The sequence below is a fragment of the Nipponia nippon genome, unplaced genomic scaffold (genome assembly GCF_047370975.1).
Source record: "Nipponia nippon isolate SJK-2023a ecotype South Korea unplaced genomic scaffold, ASM4737097v1 scaffold_2, whole genome shotgun sequence".
NCBI classification, from domain to species: domain Eukaryota; kingdom Metazoa; phylum Chordata; class Aves; order Pelecaniformes; family Threskiornithidae; genus Nipponia; species Nipponia nippon.
This window is the reverse complement of record NW_028262336.1, coordinates 29,498,793-29,513,502: the sequence shown is the minus strand read 5'-3', so window position 1 is coordinate 29,513,502 and position 14,710 is coordinate 29,498,793. Positions and strand designations below refer to the sequence as shown.

General features: G+C 49.4%; 1 protein-coding gene across 11 annotated transcripts in view; it reads left to right on the top strand.

The window, feature by feature from the left end:
- The window catches only part of TIAM1 (TIAM Rac1 associated GEF 1), a 190,034-nt gene that overhangs the window by 60,546 nt on the left and 114,778 nt on the right, over positions 1-14,710 (top strand). For 4 of the 11 annotated variants that reach the window (XM_087758160.1, XM_087758150.1, XM_087758159.1 and 1 more), the window contains exon 1: positions 10,614-10,735. The exons of 5 other annotated variants lie outside the window; for them this stretch is intronic. In XM_087758160.1, coding sequence (XP_087614286.1) covers positions 10,711-10,735 — 25 coding nt within the window. In that variant the 5' untranslated portion in view covers positions 10,614-10,710. Of the gene's footprint in view, positions 1-10,613; positions 10,736-14,710 lie in introns of those variants that run through there. 2 more of the 11 variants (XM_087758154.1, XM_087758156.1) reach the window with 2 other exon arrangements.

Here is a 14,710-nt window from a genome sequence, read left to right as displayed (position 1 = left end):
ATTTTAGGGCTTCTTCACTTGTGTCCTGCAAAGCGATGCCCCAGGAGATACCTGCTTTAGCGACCAGCCAGAGATCCATGCTGAGAGTGGGGTGGAGAGTGAAGAAGAGGAGGCATCTCCCTGGAGAGGCTTTGGATCACTCATGCTGCAGGATCACTTAATCGGAAGAGTGCAAGAGACCTGAGGCCTTCTGTGCTTTTTATTCTGCACAGGGGTCTGTGAAGGACTTTCATCCATGGCTGATGTAGGAGGCTCCCTTTTCCTGCGGCCGACTCTGTCATTGAAATGGGTGAGAAGATCAATGATCATGCCCTCTGTGGTGGCCTGACTGCTTCTGGCCTGACCTCGGCTGGCCTCCAGATACCTCAGCTGGTTTTCACAGAGCCCCAAAATGTGGAACGTGGTCATTTAAGTTTGAAGAGTTCCCTTATCTGCTGAGAGCAGCTACAGTGGGGGAAGTAGGCAAAGTTATAAAAGTAATTTCTTCAAGTTACTGAGTGCAGCATTCTTGACATGCTTAAGCATACAATCTCTGATTACTGCTTTTGTGCAATTAATGAACTGATGAAACTGAACTATTTTATTGCTCTGCAACGTATTTCTACGTTCTCCCTGCCGTTGCCATATTTATTGCCACTTTAATACATACCCACCACTGTAGATACCATGCAGCCATCCCGCTGTGTATTAATCAGGGTTTTTTTGGGGGGGCGTGAGGATAGAAGAGGGCGAGAAAGAACTTTGGTCACACAGACTTATGCAGAGAAGGATCTGCCCTGATACACTGATATCTCCCAGAGCTTCTTACAGTTGGAACAGTGACAGCAGGCAGCATCGCAGTCTGCCTCCCAAATGTTGTGTTTAATCCAAAATCAGGCTTTAATGTTCAAGTAACAGACAAATACTGAAAAGCCTCATAAGAAATAAAAGGAACAGGCAGGACTTTAAAAGGGAAAAAAAAGTACAAATGAGGAAAATTAATCAGCAGTTCTAGAACAATTATGATTTGCAGAGTACGAGGCTTTTGCCAGTAAAAGAGACCAGGTCTCTGCCCTTGAGCTTGCTTAAGGAGTTAATCTGCATACGAACCCTTAGTCTTAGGGATCACGCAGAGAAATTATGCATCTCCGAGAGTTCAAAACCACATTTGTGCAAGTATAAAGGCAAGGTCAAGTGGCAGTGGAGTTAGAAGCTGCAGGCTCAGGTCAGACCTTAATGCAGGTCTTACAAAGGTGAGCGTGTAACACCATGAATATATACCTGTGTATACCTATGTACGTATTGTCTGGCAGTGTTGCCAGTGGTTTGCAGTTACTCAGGAGTGGGCTCACAGGAGCAGGGCTGTTGTTTGAGTATTACAAACCATATATTCTTTGCCTGTTTTGTCCGTAATGAGCTGTGGCCTTCTTCCAAATAGTAGTTTGGAACAAGATTTGGAGACTCTCTGTTTTCTTTTAAATTTACTGGTATCAAAAGAAAGCCAAAGACTTCACACTGCAGTTCAGAGAAGACACTTCCAGTTGCTTCATGTTTTCCTCCTGCTCTTGTTCTGCACCTCCTTTCCTTGCCTGCTAACCATGAAAAAGACCCAGCTTTTAAACATCGTTTCCTGGTCATGCTTCACAGTTTCTTGTTTTCTTAATAAAGGGAGTCTGAATAGTTTCCTGTAATTTTGATGCTTTTCAAAGCAGTACTATCCTATCTTAGCATGCCTCTGCCATGCTTTGCTCTTGGCCTCCAAGCTGTGTATAGAAATCCCCCAGGTTTGTTCAGTTGTGGGCTGGGAACGAGGGTGTAGGTAGAGGTGTGCTCTGCAGACTGCTATGGACTCAGAGGAGGTGGCCATCCTGCTGCCACCGGCTAGTATTGTAAACCTCTGTTGGAAGTCAGTAGCTTTCCAGTTTGCTGGTGAAACCGTTTTCATGAGTGCTCCCGCTGTTTTGGCACTCCGTGTTGTCCAGTTTAGGAGGGACCTGTTTGCTTAAGTGTGTCCTCAGCTCTGTTGGACTGAAACGGGTTGGGGGTGCTGTGGCTGGCCCTAGAGCTAGGTTGGTAGACATGTTTGGCAGGTGGTGTGGAAGGAGGAGGATCCAGCTGTCATGGCCGTAGGCATGGTTTGACTGGATCAAACCCTTCCACAAACTGTGAGGAAGCTTCAAGGCAGCGTAGCTGGGTGGACCCAACACTCATGAAAGGCTCGTCTCCTTGATGTGGAGTTTTGCCCTCTCTGCCAGGCATGGTCCTGGGCGTTTGATTGATTGTTTGGGGTAGTATGCATCTGGCAGAAAGTAATAGCAGCAGTTTACACTTCTGTACTGTTTCTTTCTCTGAGGGTCTCGGAGTACTTCACGGGGAGGACCAGCCGATGGGAAACCGTGCCTTTAGCTTGGATCTGCCCAGTGGTCCGGTCTGCAGCATGGCCAGCAGTGGGAAGGTGGCGTGAGGGCTTGCAGCAGGAGCTTTCTGAGCTGGTCTCATTCCCAAAGCCTGCTTTGGGCTGTGCAGGCAGCTCTGCAAGAGCATCCTTGATTTCACTGCATGCTTTTGTGGAGAGTTTGGAGAAGCAGAGGAGCAGAGCGTGCGTGTCTGCTTCCGTGACTCTTCGTTCTCCTGCCCATCCTGTTGGCCAGATTGCTCCCTTCCCTGACTTGCCTGCTCCCACTGTTTGACAGTGAGCTGTTGAGAAAGTGACTCGGCTTTGGATGTCCCAATCACCCCTGCACCGTGAGGGTGGAGGTGGCAGTGACCAGAAGGAGTTGTGTGCGGACGGCATTGATGCTGCCGTGGTCTCCTTCAATAAAAAGCTCAGTGTGGGAGGGAGGGAGCACGGACACTTGTGGTAGCCTACTTGCTCCGGTGAAAGGTGAGAGTTGGATGCACAGGGAAGCACTGCACGGACAGAAGTACTGGAAGGGTGCTTTCTGTTGTGCCAGTGGAGTTAGCAGGCGTTTATAGTCCATGCCTGAAGTGGCATGCTCAGTTTGCCTCCTGGCTAAGTCTGGAAAGGGGCTCAGAGTTGTTTCCTTTGGATCTGTTGGGGGTGGAAAGACTTTCCCCCCCAGTTCATGCCCCCAACACATGAGGAGCCCATGGGGACTCACCTGCACGTGCTTGCCCTCAGCCTTTCTTCACCCAACGGGTGGGCGAGTGCTGGAGGGAGCAGGCAGCACTGTCCCTGCTGGTGGTGCCCCTCTGGCTGCTGGGGCAGGGGGTGCTCTGGGAGAAGGATGGCAGAGCTGCAGGCAGGGTGGGAGGGATGGATGGGGATGGCGGGGGTCCATCTGTCGCTAGTGCAGTCTCTGCAGTTCTCCATGAGCTGCGAGAAGGTGCCTCCTCTGGGGAGAACCGGAGGGACTGAGCCATTGAACAAAACTTTGGGCTTTGGCGTGTCATCTGTCGTGCTCTTCTTGCGAGCAAGGGAAGAGGCTGCGTCTTGGTCTCATTCTGGTGTAAGCTGGAATTTATCCCTAGAGCAAAAGGAGTTGCGCCCACAGCAGGTAACGTGTGGTCAGCTGCTCAGTCAGCCCTGAATTCGAGCCCTGAGGTCTAGGAGAGAGGAGCAGCGTGGCTCATGGTCTGGTGGTACAGGAGATGTAACCAGAGGGCTCCCAGTTCCCTCTTCCTCTTCAGTGTCCCATCTCTGTGCTCGGCCAGTTGTGTACTTGGGCAGATATAGGAACCTATCTGCCCAAACTCTGCCTCCCCCCCCAACAGGGCCAGTTTTCACCCCAAGCTGTCCCCTGAACCAGTAAGCCACTGGCCTGCCATGAGCACCAGTACGTGTGCCGGGAGGGGAGCACGCGGCTGTAGGATGAGGTCTCTCCTTAAGGCAGCAGCATGGGCTTTGGTAGGTTTAAGCCAACTGTGCCACTGTGCTTTTTTTGGTACTGTTGGGCTTTATATTGGGACAGGTATCTTCTGTCCTCTCACCATTGGCACAAAAACATAGATGGCAGCTCAGGTGCTCTGGCTAACTTAACACAAGCGTGTTTTGAGTCAGGATTTCACCCTGGGTGAGCAGGCCATGCCTGGACCAGGTGTTAGTGACAGGGGACCAGGGCATCAGCTGTAATCCTGCCTCTGCTCAAGGACTGTGGCCGTGAGCAAACCACTCACTCTCCGCTTGGCTGCGCAGAAGATGGGGATAATACTTGCCTCACAGGGGTATTGTGAAAGTTAATTTGCTAATTATTTATAAAGCACATTGGAGTGCTGCTTCAGTTCTATACAGTGTTATGATAACATCTAATTAGTAATTCCTTATGATGCTTCATTTTCTTTCTGCTATAAATATTGGCCTAATACAGGGACAGCTCTGCCTGTGCTAGTCATCTCAGCGACTCGGAGGGAATAAGCAAGCTGGATTTGGTTTGTAAATGGTCTCTCTTCCCCCTGCCCCCCCATGCCATCTTACTCATAAAAACAACATCTCTTTGGCAACTTGCTGCCTGGCCAGTGTCCGTCGGCGGGCCACTGCCTGGGGAGAAGTCATCCCTCGAATGGAAATGTCAGCCCTCCGGCAAACTACTTGCTTTTCCTGGGCTTTCCTACCCTTCTCCAGCCTCGCGGCTCTGGGCCCTTTCTTGCTGGGCTGGGGCAGGCAAGGGATGGCAGGAGGGAAAGGAGGAGCTGCCACGGGAAGACCTCTGCCTTCCCTTTCAGCAGGATCTGTACCAAGAGCTGGGATAACAGGATGCAGGATTTTCTGTCTTCTCCTCTAAAGCTTTTTTTTTCTTTCTTTCTTCCTTCCTTCCTTTGCATGTGTTTGTATCCCATATTGTGCTGCTGTTTTTCATGTTATGTGCAGCATCTTGTCTTTGCTTTGGCCAGAGCTGTTAAGAGATTTCATACGGCGGTGTGTTGGTTTTCCTTCTCAAAATAAATAATGCTCAGAGACCTTTGCTGTACGTCACATATTGCTGGTTTTACCTGGCTTTGAGTGGCTTTGGGCTCTTTTGAAGGTGTGAATATCCTGTATGTTTGATACTTCAATAAGGTGAATCCAAAAGCTTGTGATACCTATTTTTAGTGTTGAAAAATTTTGACAACTAATGTAAACCTGCGGTATCCATCATTTGACAGCATCATCACCAGCGTACAGCTTGTCACTCTCATTTTGAGCTGATTTTTCCAGCGAAATTAAAATTATTGGCAAGGATGTGATAGAAGCGTGTCAGAATGCAGCATGAAAATGACAGCAGCTACCGCCTAGTTTCTTTCAAAGAAACAAGAGGAGGTGTTTGGATTAGAGGTCTTGAATAATGTTCCTCCTTGAGCCTTCTCATCGAAAAAGGAAACAGTCCCTGTTTTGTTAAACTCTGGCTTATCGTTGCGCCACACAGCAGTTGCAGTAAGGACCGAATGGGCTCACAAGCGCTGCTGCAAGGTTTGTGCAACGTGGGGTGTCGCAGTGGTACCCGCTTCCCAGGTCAGGGGGAGCTGGGTTGGAGGCACTGTGCGCAGCCAGACAACCCTGTAAAACCATCCCGGTGCTGGGGAGGTGCAGAAGCTCGCAGCGACTTCGGGTACGTGTGTGCGCGCATGGTTGTGTGCGTGTCCAGGAGAGCTTCACCACTGTGGGTATTTTCTTGAGACTAGATGACTAGAAGTGGGCCTCTTCTATAGATATTAATCCTGTATACCCAGAGGTGTGTATTTTACCTGCAGGCACCTGGACGGTCCCGGTAAAGAGAAGGAGCCCTACCTTTGCCTGTGAAGTTATGGGCACCAAGTGTCTGCAAGCAATGTGCCTGGGTACATGCTGCAAAGTTGGTGCAAGAACTGCCAGCCACCAGCAGTGTGATGAAATGTAAGCCTTAAAATTTGACTTGCACTTGCTCCAGAGGTAGTTTGTGCCTCTTGTCATTCGTCTTGGTTTCGCAGGCAAGGGTGCTGGCTCATCGCCAGCATCCACTCCCTGTAGCTCATTAGAAACTTTTTTCAACTACCCTTGCAGTGTAACAACAGGGATCAGTTTTCCCATGAGTTGATATATCTGCTGACCTCTCCAAAGGAAAAAAAAGAACCCTGTAGTTCATTAGCTTACTTTTGTAGGGGCTGAAAGGGAACTATTTGTGTCTGAACAATACCTGCCTTTCACAGCTCCCTTCCTAATCCCAAATAGAAACATGATGCTGAGAAAATCTTTCTGATAACAGGGAGTATGGATACATTCAATCTAGTATAATTTTTCATGGTGTTAACGTTCTTTAATTGTCAGGGGTTCGTTTGCAGGTTTTTGTTGGACAAAGTGAAGGCAGGCAGCGTTAAACATCAATTTGAGGGGGTAGAAATGATTCTGATGGCAGGGGTGCGATGGTTTTTCACCAGTGCCCTCTTGTGAGCTTCTACACCACAGAGATCCAGTTTGAAAGCTGAGACTTAAAAAAAAGATACAGCCTAAGTCGACTTTCTTCCTCAATTTATCATTGAATATAAGATGGCTGGAGCCAAACTGTGTCCCCACCTACGCAGGGACAACCCTTTGCTTTAGCAGGATTCTCGGTCACAGACCCTCCGGCCAGATGCATGAGGCTGCTCAGGCGCAAGCGTGGGCGTTGCTCCCAGGGGAGGGGGGTTACCAGGGTGAAAGCAAGTGCACGGCTTGGCCACATCATCCGCAGTGATGTGCAAGAGTCGGCTTGAACTTTGAAGCCCAGGTTGCGTTTGTAGGGCTGTAGTTTACAGTGCTATGTGAAAAAGGAGTATAATGTCGCAGTAACGTCTGCCGGGGTACCTGCCTGCGCTGCCAGATTGGTCTGTGGTTATGGGACGTTTGGAGTAGAACCGAAACCGGCGTTGGGCATCAGCACCTTGGTGTTCCCCTGGGGTCGTTCCTGGTAGATAAGTGCCTGGTGGGTCCTGGGTCACGTCCTGAAACATGCTTGACCAAAGCAGGCGATAATCACGGTGGCTGGGACCATTAGAAACTCCACCGTGGCTTTAAGGACTTGAAGAAAGACCTGAGTGGCTCCAGTTGTCTGGAGGATGGAGACAGGATGTTTCTCCAAGGCCATCTGTTTGCGCAGGTGGAAAATGAGAGGTACAATCATGAATTTCTGAAGCACCTTGGCTTTGTAAAGTAAGCTGTCGTTAAAGAGATATGGTCTGCGTAGCCCTGTGCAAGTGCAGCCGATGCTCTTCATATCTTACCTGGCCGCTGTGCTCAGGGTGAGTCACTGTACTGAAGTGACTCCCAACCATTTTTCTGCCCAAAGTGATAATCCGTTGTTAAAATGATATTAACTCATCTGCGCTAATTAGCAGGTGTGCCAGGGTGTGAGAAGCCTGGGTTGTTAATTAGGGTTGATAAATACACCTTTACATAGGATAAGGACTTGGCTTGTGTCTGATGGGAGTCCCTCTTCCCTCCTTTCACAACTGAGGAGGTGCTGTCCTGAAGTGGACCATGCCACGTTGGGAGGGACCTTACTCCTCCAGGCTCTGAGGAGGGGTCTCCACGTCTCAGCTGGATATTTGGGAAAGCCTGTGGACTCCCTGGAGGGTTGCTGGGGTTTGTCCTGCTGATGCTGGAAGAAAATGGGGCTTTTCCTAGTGGTGTCATCTTTTTTCAGCTGAGAAGGGGAGGGTAAATGCGTGCCCTCTTCCAGCCGCAGGGGTTAGCCGATGGCCACTTCTTCAAGCTCCTGGAGGTGCCAGCTCAGTGGCTGGCCTGGTTGTCTCCAGCCCATTTTGGGGAGAATATGCTAGGCTGTCTGAAAACAGGTTTCGGTAGGTCTTTGCTAATCGCTTAGCGCAGGAGAGCATTAAGAATTATATAAGTTGGCTCACGCACCTTCAGAGGAAGCCCACATCAAAAGGCGTGTATCCAAATGCGTCAGCCGAGCCGGGGTGATGGGGCCAGAGCCTGGAAATGCCTGTTCTCCCGCAGCGGGCAGGCGTGAGCTGACAAGCCGCGGCGCTGCCCGGGAGGGCTCTCGGCGAGGCTGTTGTCAGCTGGCCGCCCTGCACCTTCCCCGAGCGGCCGGGGTCACCTGCTCTCTCTCTGCACCCCAGACTGTGGCGGCTCGCTTGCTGCAGCCAGGCTTCCCTGAAGGCCCGTCGTCTCCTTCCCCAGCAGAGCTTTGGAGGAGGGTGGGTTGGCTGGTACACAGCCGGGGAGAAGGCTTCCCTTGCCTCTTCCCTCGGGCCCTCCTGAGGATTGCAGCAACAACCAGATCAACCAAATCAAGTGCTGTATCTACAAAACCCACAGATCTTAGCTACGTGATGGCACCTGTAATTCTTCTGTGCATCTCTCTCCATACATCAGTCTTGCTATTTATTACTTGCTGTTTCTTTGTCTGGTGGTATGGGTCACGATGGGAAAGGGAAATAGCTGCTTTTATCCATCTGCACTGATTTAAGATTCGCTGGCGGTCAGACTGACTCGGGACTTGCTGACTTATGACTTGGTTGTCTGAAGCTTTCTGAAAGCAGCTCTTACAGGGAGGGGGACACATGTAGTTCAAGTTTTGCTGCGAGTCCCAGCCGTGCTAAGGATTTGCTACAGGTAACAGCGAACCAGCAGGAAAAGATGCCCCAAACTGCCGTGACAGAATGCAAATCGACCTAATGCTGGCAGCAAAAGGGCGTGCCTCCTTTCATCCTCTTAAGCTGAAAAACGCTTCAGACAATCACTTGTGATCTGTCGTAGTAAGCATATATGTTCCTCCTTTAGGACTGGAGCGTAATTGCTTTGTATCTATGGGAGCCTGTGTACATGCACGCCTGTGTATACGTACACAGTGGTTTCCGTGTAATGGCGAAGCTGTTCTGATGGGAGCGATTAAGGGTGGGTGGTGTTGGAGCTCTGAACGCGGCTTTGCCTGTCAGGCTGTTCGAATGGGTTGAGATGGTGAGTGCCGGCCGTGCCCGAGTGAACCCGAAGGCAGGTAGCAGCAGCCCCCGTCGCCACCTGAGTCACTCGCGGCTCGTCAAACCTGCTCGCTCGCTCGGGGTTTGCCAGTTACCAGCGCCGAAAACTTCTGGAGGAGGCGGTCCGCTCCCCTGGGCTTTCTCCCGTTTGTTTCTCTTGCCTGGCCCACAAATAGGAGCTGTTGGCTGTGCTCATTTGGCGTTTAAATTAACCGTAAGGCTAAGGATTGATTGTTTCAGTGCTTTCTAGTCCAAACGGTGCGTCTGGTCCCATCCCATCCTTCAGCTCTATCCTGCTGTTGAGGTGGAGGACTCCAGTGCTTATCAGGAGTGCCTGTGGTCACGGGGGGACCTGGTGCTTTCTAAGTGTGGGCAGATATATCACAAACATCTGATGCTGCAAGTGCTTGAATGTAAAGTTAAACCAAACCTGCTGTTTGAAGTGGGCTAAAACTGACTGCCGTACCAGGAAACTTGGCTCGCGTACGTGTTTCTGATAATGGGTTGTGTAAGAATGATTGCACCGCATCAAATCACTTCTCCAACTATCTCGTCTCTGGCTGGCCCAAAATAGAGTCATCTCCTCCCATCCTCTCCTCCAGCATCCGTGGCGCCCAGGCGTGTGGAGCCCCACAGCCTCACTACAGCTATTTAATCATTGCAGTCACACAACAGTGTGTATAACCCTGTGGGAGAACTGGGCTCCTGCACATACCTTTTGCCATTTTATTTTTTTCTTTTCCTAATGGTTTTGTCCTTTTTCCAATTCATGGTCATTGCTGGGTTGCAGAGGGCAGAACTGCAAGGATATGGTTATTACTTAATACTCTGTATTTTTGAAGTATCACACAGAGTTGTAAATGTTAATTTGTTAATTAATTTGATTTCTGTTTGTAAAAAAATATTTACTGTGTTGTCTGCTTCATTCCGAGGATAGTTTGACCTGTTTTTCTTCCCCCATATAAATGGTTCAGAGTAAAGGTGGGGGAAGTTGGGGGATAAACACAGATGTTTTAGGTTTTGTATTAGTATTTCTTATTTATAGCAACCATTAACTGACCCTGGTCTTGAGGACGATGCTGCTCAAATCCTAATCCAGAGACAGTTACGTGGAAGTAGTGAATTAAGTAAAACCAGATCCATGAGTAATTCTTAAATCCCTGTAGTTCCTGATCCTGGAAACACTTTTGCACCTGTGGACAGCTTAGTGGGAGGCAATTGCCTGTACATTTTGAATGCGTGTCCTCTTACAGAAACATCGTCCAGGTACATACCCAGGGAGAAATCCTCTGGGATGTAAGGGAGTCGAGGGCAGTGGCAAAAGGTGCAGAGTAGGTCAGAAGTTTTTTATTTTATGTCTTGCTGGTGAATTGCTCCCTGCAAATGCAATGAAATGCCAAGGACGACGCAGTTTAGCAGCGTGAGGAAGGGGACCGCGGGGCTGGCTCATGCAGAGCTGATGTGCGAGCCGCCTCTGTGGGCTGGCTGGGTATTTCAGTTCCTATCTCCGCTTGCAGCCTGCCAGGCTGGTGAGTTAAAGTCACCCCGGAGGGGTGTCCTTAGGAATTCAGATTTCAGGAGCCAGCGGGGCTGAGTGGCAGCTCCTCTGAAGCCTGCGACGGGAGGAATTAATCAGGAGAGGGAGGGAAGGAAGGAGGGAGGGAGGGAGGGATGGCAAAAACCCAAACCTTCAAACACACCCAATTGACCCATCTCATCTTAGCATGAAACTTAACGAGTTACACCCACTCTGAAGCAGGAGGGGAATGAAACGCTGGCGCTTCCTCCTTTCTGTTACAGGCAGCCGGGGCTTGGGAAATACAACAGGCAAAGATGTTTGTGCTGTTGATGATGAGCGGTAAGCTACTTCACGAACGACATCATTAACATTTGCTTGCGTTGTGTGTGCTGGGCTGGGGGAACAAGAGCGGCTGAAGCTCAGCTAAAGCTGGGAAAACGTGTTTGTGGGGTCTAGTGTCGTGTTGTCTACGATGCTGTGTGCTTTCCTCTCCTAACTTCTGCCTGGCCCCAGCGTGGATGGAGGTGTTGCTTTCTCTGAGTTGCGTTCAGTCAGGTTGCCAAGTGTTGTTTGCTTTTCCAGGGTTTGCGCTGCTCGCAGGTAGCAGAAGCAGACCGGGTTCGTTGCAAACACTGAGAGCTCAAACTGATTGAATGGGAGCTGGGGACTTAATAGCTAAATTCCCTAAGAGAGAAAGTGTAGTATCGTGTTACTTATTAAAGATGCTTCCCTTCTGCAGCTGTCTGGCTTTATTTTCAGTAATTACAGGTTGCCATGCTCTTTAATTGTTGAAAATGAGCCCCGTGAAAAGTTTCAACTTGAATTGAGCTCTGTTAGGTGTTTCTGCGAGGTGGGGAAAGCCGAAACGTTGTGAAGGGCAATGCTGCTGTGCTTTTCAGTAAGGGTGGGAAGGGTGGGTTTGCTGGGGTCTTGCACTCGCTGAAGATCTGATAACACCGCAGAAGCAGGGGCTGGGGGAAGCTTTTCTGTATCGGGTTGCTCATTTTTCTCCTAGTTACTTCTGCGATCGCTTCCCAAGTTATTTTATACACCGGTTACTATCTTTAAATCTAAATTGCCTAATTCTTGGGTTGGTGACAGGAAATGTGAGTACAGAGCCCTGGCCCTGCAATTGCTGTGACTAAGCATTGGGGCTAATAACCAAGCGGGCAGTGTTGTCTCCTGGCCCTGCTCTTCCCCTAGCAGCTGGCTGCCGTCGAGGGGCCAGCTCGCCATCCTCTCCCGGCTCGCCATCCCGACCCCCTGTCTTCAGGCCTGCTGCAGAAATGTCAGATACGGCTTCTGCTTCCTGAGGGGCACGGGCTTGCTTTCCGACGGGCAGGGTTCAGACCTGATTCAGAGCTGCATTGCAACCCATCAGCCATGAGTAATCCTCCTGTGCAGAGGCAGAGTATAATGCGCACCTTTTTGGGGGAATTAAGTCACGCTGTAGCTGTTGGAAATGTTAGTGCTTTAATTGTTTCATTTAATATACCAGAAACCCATTGTCGAGGCGGCTATTAATTCCTTTGACAGCATTTTCATATTACGGGAGTGATTTAAATTTTCACATGTGATTAGTGCAGTGGAACGAAGGAAGCAGGTTTTGTGGGTGTCGGTGGGTTGCTTGTTTTTCCCCCAGTCCTTTCGGAGTTAAGTGATCTGTGCATTACAAAAAACGTGTGGAAAATTGCTGTGTTAATCACAGCAAACGGAGCTAAGGAATCAAGTGCCGAAGTGTGGCGTGCCTGGTTACAGGGGAACTTGCTCTTTAAAGGGTGCACTTCTGTTTTTAAGAGGGTTCCAACTTGTTTTGAGGTAGAAACACTTTATTTTTCCAGAATGCCTGTCGGAAAAAAACTGCCAAACTGCAAATTTGCATCATTTAAGCGTTTGCTTGAGCTTTATGCTTTTGCTCTGCAAAATCAGTGGTAGGACTCCTGCTGGCATCTGTGGCATAGGAGGGGCATTGATTTTGCACCATCGCAGCAGTGGGAGCAAGCCTATTAGACGTTGGTCTTCGAAGCAAACTAATTTATCTTTAAATGAAGTTGTACAATATGGCTTGAGTCGTAGGTAATGGCTGGCTGAAAATGAACCCTGAGGAAAATACGGATAGTTTCCTGCAGGATCAGTGACCTGGACTGGCCCAGCACAGGGTCCAGTGAATGCCTGAGCATCCTCCCGCCAGAAGCTGGGGCAGGAGGATGGGGGGTCAGAAATGGGAGCTCCCCACCTGGGGCAACAGATTGGCTTGGGTCTAAAGCGTGGCCTCGCCGTGTGTGTCGAGGCTCCGTGGCGTATGGCAGCAGCGAGCCCTTTATCGCTCCCCCTGCACTTTGGCTCTGATTAGTTAGCTGGTGCTGGTCTTTTGCCATGCTGTGAGGATTAATAGTGCAAAAAAATAAAGGGTCTTTGGCGGGGGGAAGAAAGGGGTCACCAGAATAAAATACCAGCTCCTAAACAATTCATTAAAAAAGAAAAATCCAAAGCAAAAGTAATGGTGGAGTCAAATCTTTAAAACAATTTGGCAAGAAAGAGGATGACTCTCTACTGATATGTCTTTCTCAGTATTATTTTGTTAAACTGGCGACTGTGCCGTGTGTTCCAGTGCATTTTATGGCCCAGTAATCCATTGCTGGATGAGAGGAATACATTATTTATAGATTAGAGTGTTTTAACATCCTAGCATGGGGTTGTTTAAGGAGGTCAGAATACAGCGCAGTGGAAATGGGATTAGCCCAGCTGTGCTGCCAACAGTGCAGAAGCAGGAGGAAAAAAAGGGAAGTTATCATGTAAATATTTATATTTTTATTGTGCCTTGCAGGGCATAGGTCACATAAGATTTAGGGGTTTCTAGAACCAGAATGTAGTTTTTCTCTTTATTGGTTGAGACATCTCAAATTTTAATTGAATCATAAACAAACACGAACATCCTTTTTCCCTGGCTCAGCAGGCTTGCTCTCTGCCGCGTGTTTGCTTTCTCAGTGGGATGGTGTCGAAGGACTTGAGGAAGGGGGAGCATTTGGGATAACTTAGCAATCACCTCTTCCTTCCAGGGGGAAGCGGTTGTGTTGTTCCCGTGAGCGAAGCCTCCCTCTGTGCTCGGCTCCGTGCACAGGCCCTGGAAATACAGTCCCACCGGCCAGCGCCGCGGCTGGTGGCTCGTGGGCAAACGGGTAGTTAGTTGATTCACTTCAGAGTGCTTTTAATGTAATTGCTTTTTGAGACTTCCAATTACGCTTTCAATAAGAGTTGGAATGTGATGTTCTCAGGTAGCTTAAAAAGCCCTCGTAAAGCAAAGCAAATAAACGATCCCAGCAGTGTAACGGGGTGCCCATTAGGCAGCGAGGCATCTGGGCGCGGGCGGGCTGCAGGGCCCGGCGTAGCTGCGGTCCTGTGAAGGCTCTCTGGGCCCAGCCCTTGCCCTGGCTCCAGCGCAGCCAGCACAGGAGGCTCAGTGGTCTCGCTGCCGCTGGCACCCACAGCAGTTCCCGCTCTCCCTCGCTGCCTTCGGTGGTCTTCCCAGCAGCGAGGCCTGGGGTGGCAGCTTGGAGGTTAGCTCATGGGAGACCAGCAGTGGTTTAGCTCTTGCATTTTCTAGTATTGGCTAGAGTTGGTCTAGATTACGGGGTAATTAAGAGCTCAAACTCAGTGGTGTTAACGGAGTTAAACAAATTGCCAAGCATTAGCTGGGCTGCAGGAACTGTCTGCATGCTGTTAGGAGCATAGCAAGTGTGCCATGGTGCAATTTCACCAAGAGTGGTATAAGATAAATTGCATTACCTTGCATTGCCATAGGTGTACCTGAGCTACCGCTAATGAGCATCACCTCTGTAAGCTGACTGGGGCCTGACCACAAATCACCTTGCATATGTGCACGCCGCCATAATGGCATGAGTGTTTGCAAGCGGGGACGTTTCAGAAACGGTTTGGGTCTGTCAAAAGATCAGGCATGTGGATTACTTGTGGACATAGGAATGTGTGAAAGTCACAGTAGGTATGCTCTTCTGCAGAGGTAAGGGGATAGAGGTGGTGCTGGTGGGTGGCCGTGGTGGTGGGAACGGTTGTGCTTGTTTCTGAAGAGGCAGAAGCATTTTTTCTTGTGAAAGTTCCTCTGCATTTCTATTTCTGTTTTCCCTTCCAATCAATTTGGAACTGGCGGGCTGGGTTTCATATGACTAGGGCAAGAAAACGCCTCACTTGTTGAGAGGATTTTATGTTGAATAATAAGCACGGAAACAGCATTGTCTTTATCAAACAATCTTTTTTTTCTCTGTATCAATACTTGCAGCACTAGTATTGTTGCCCAGA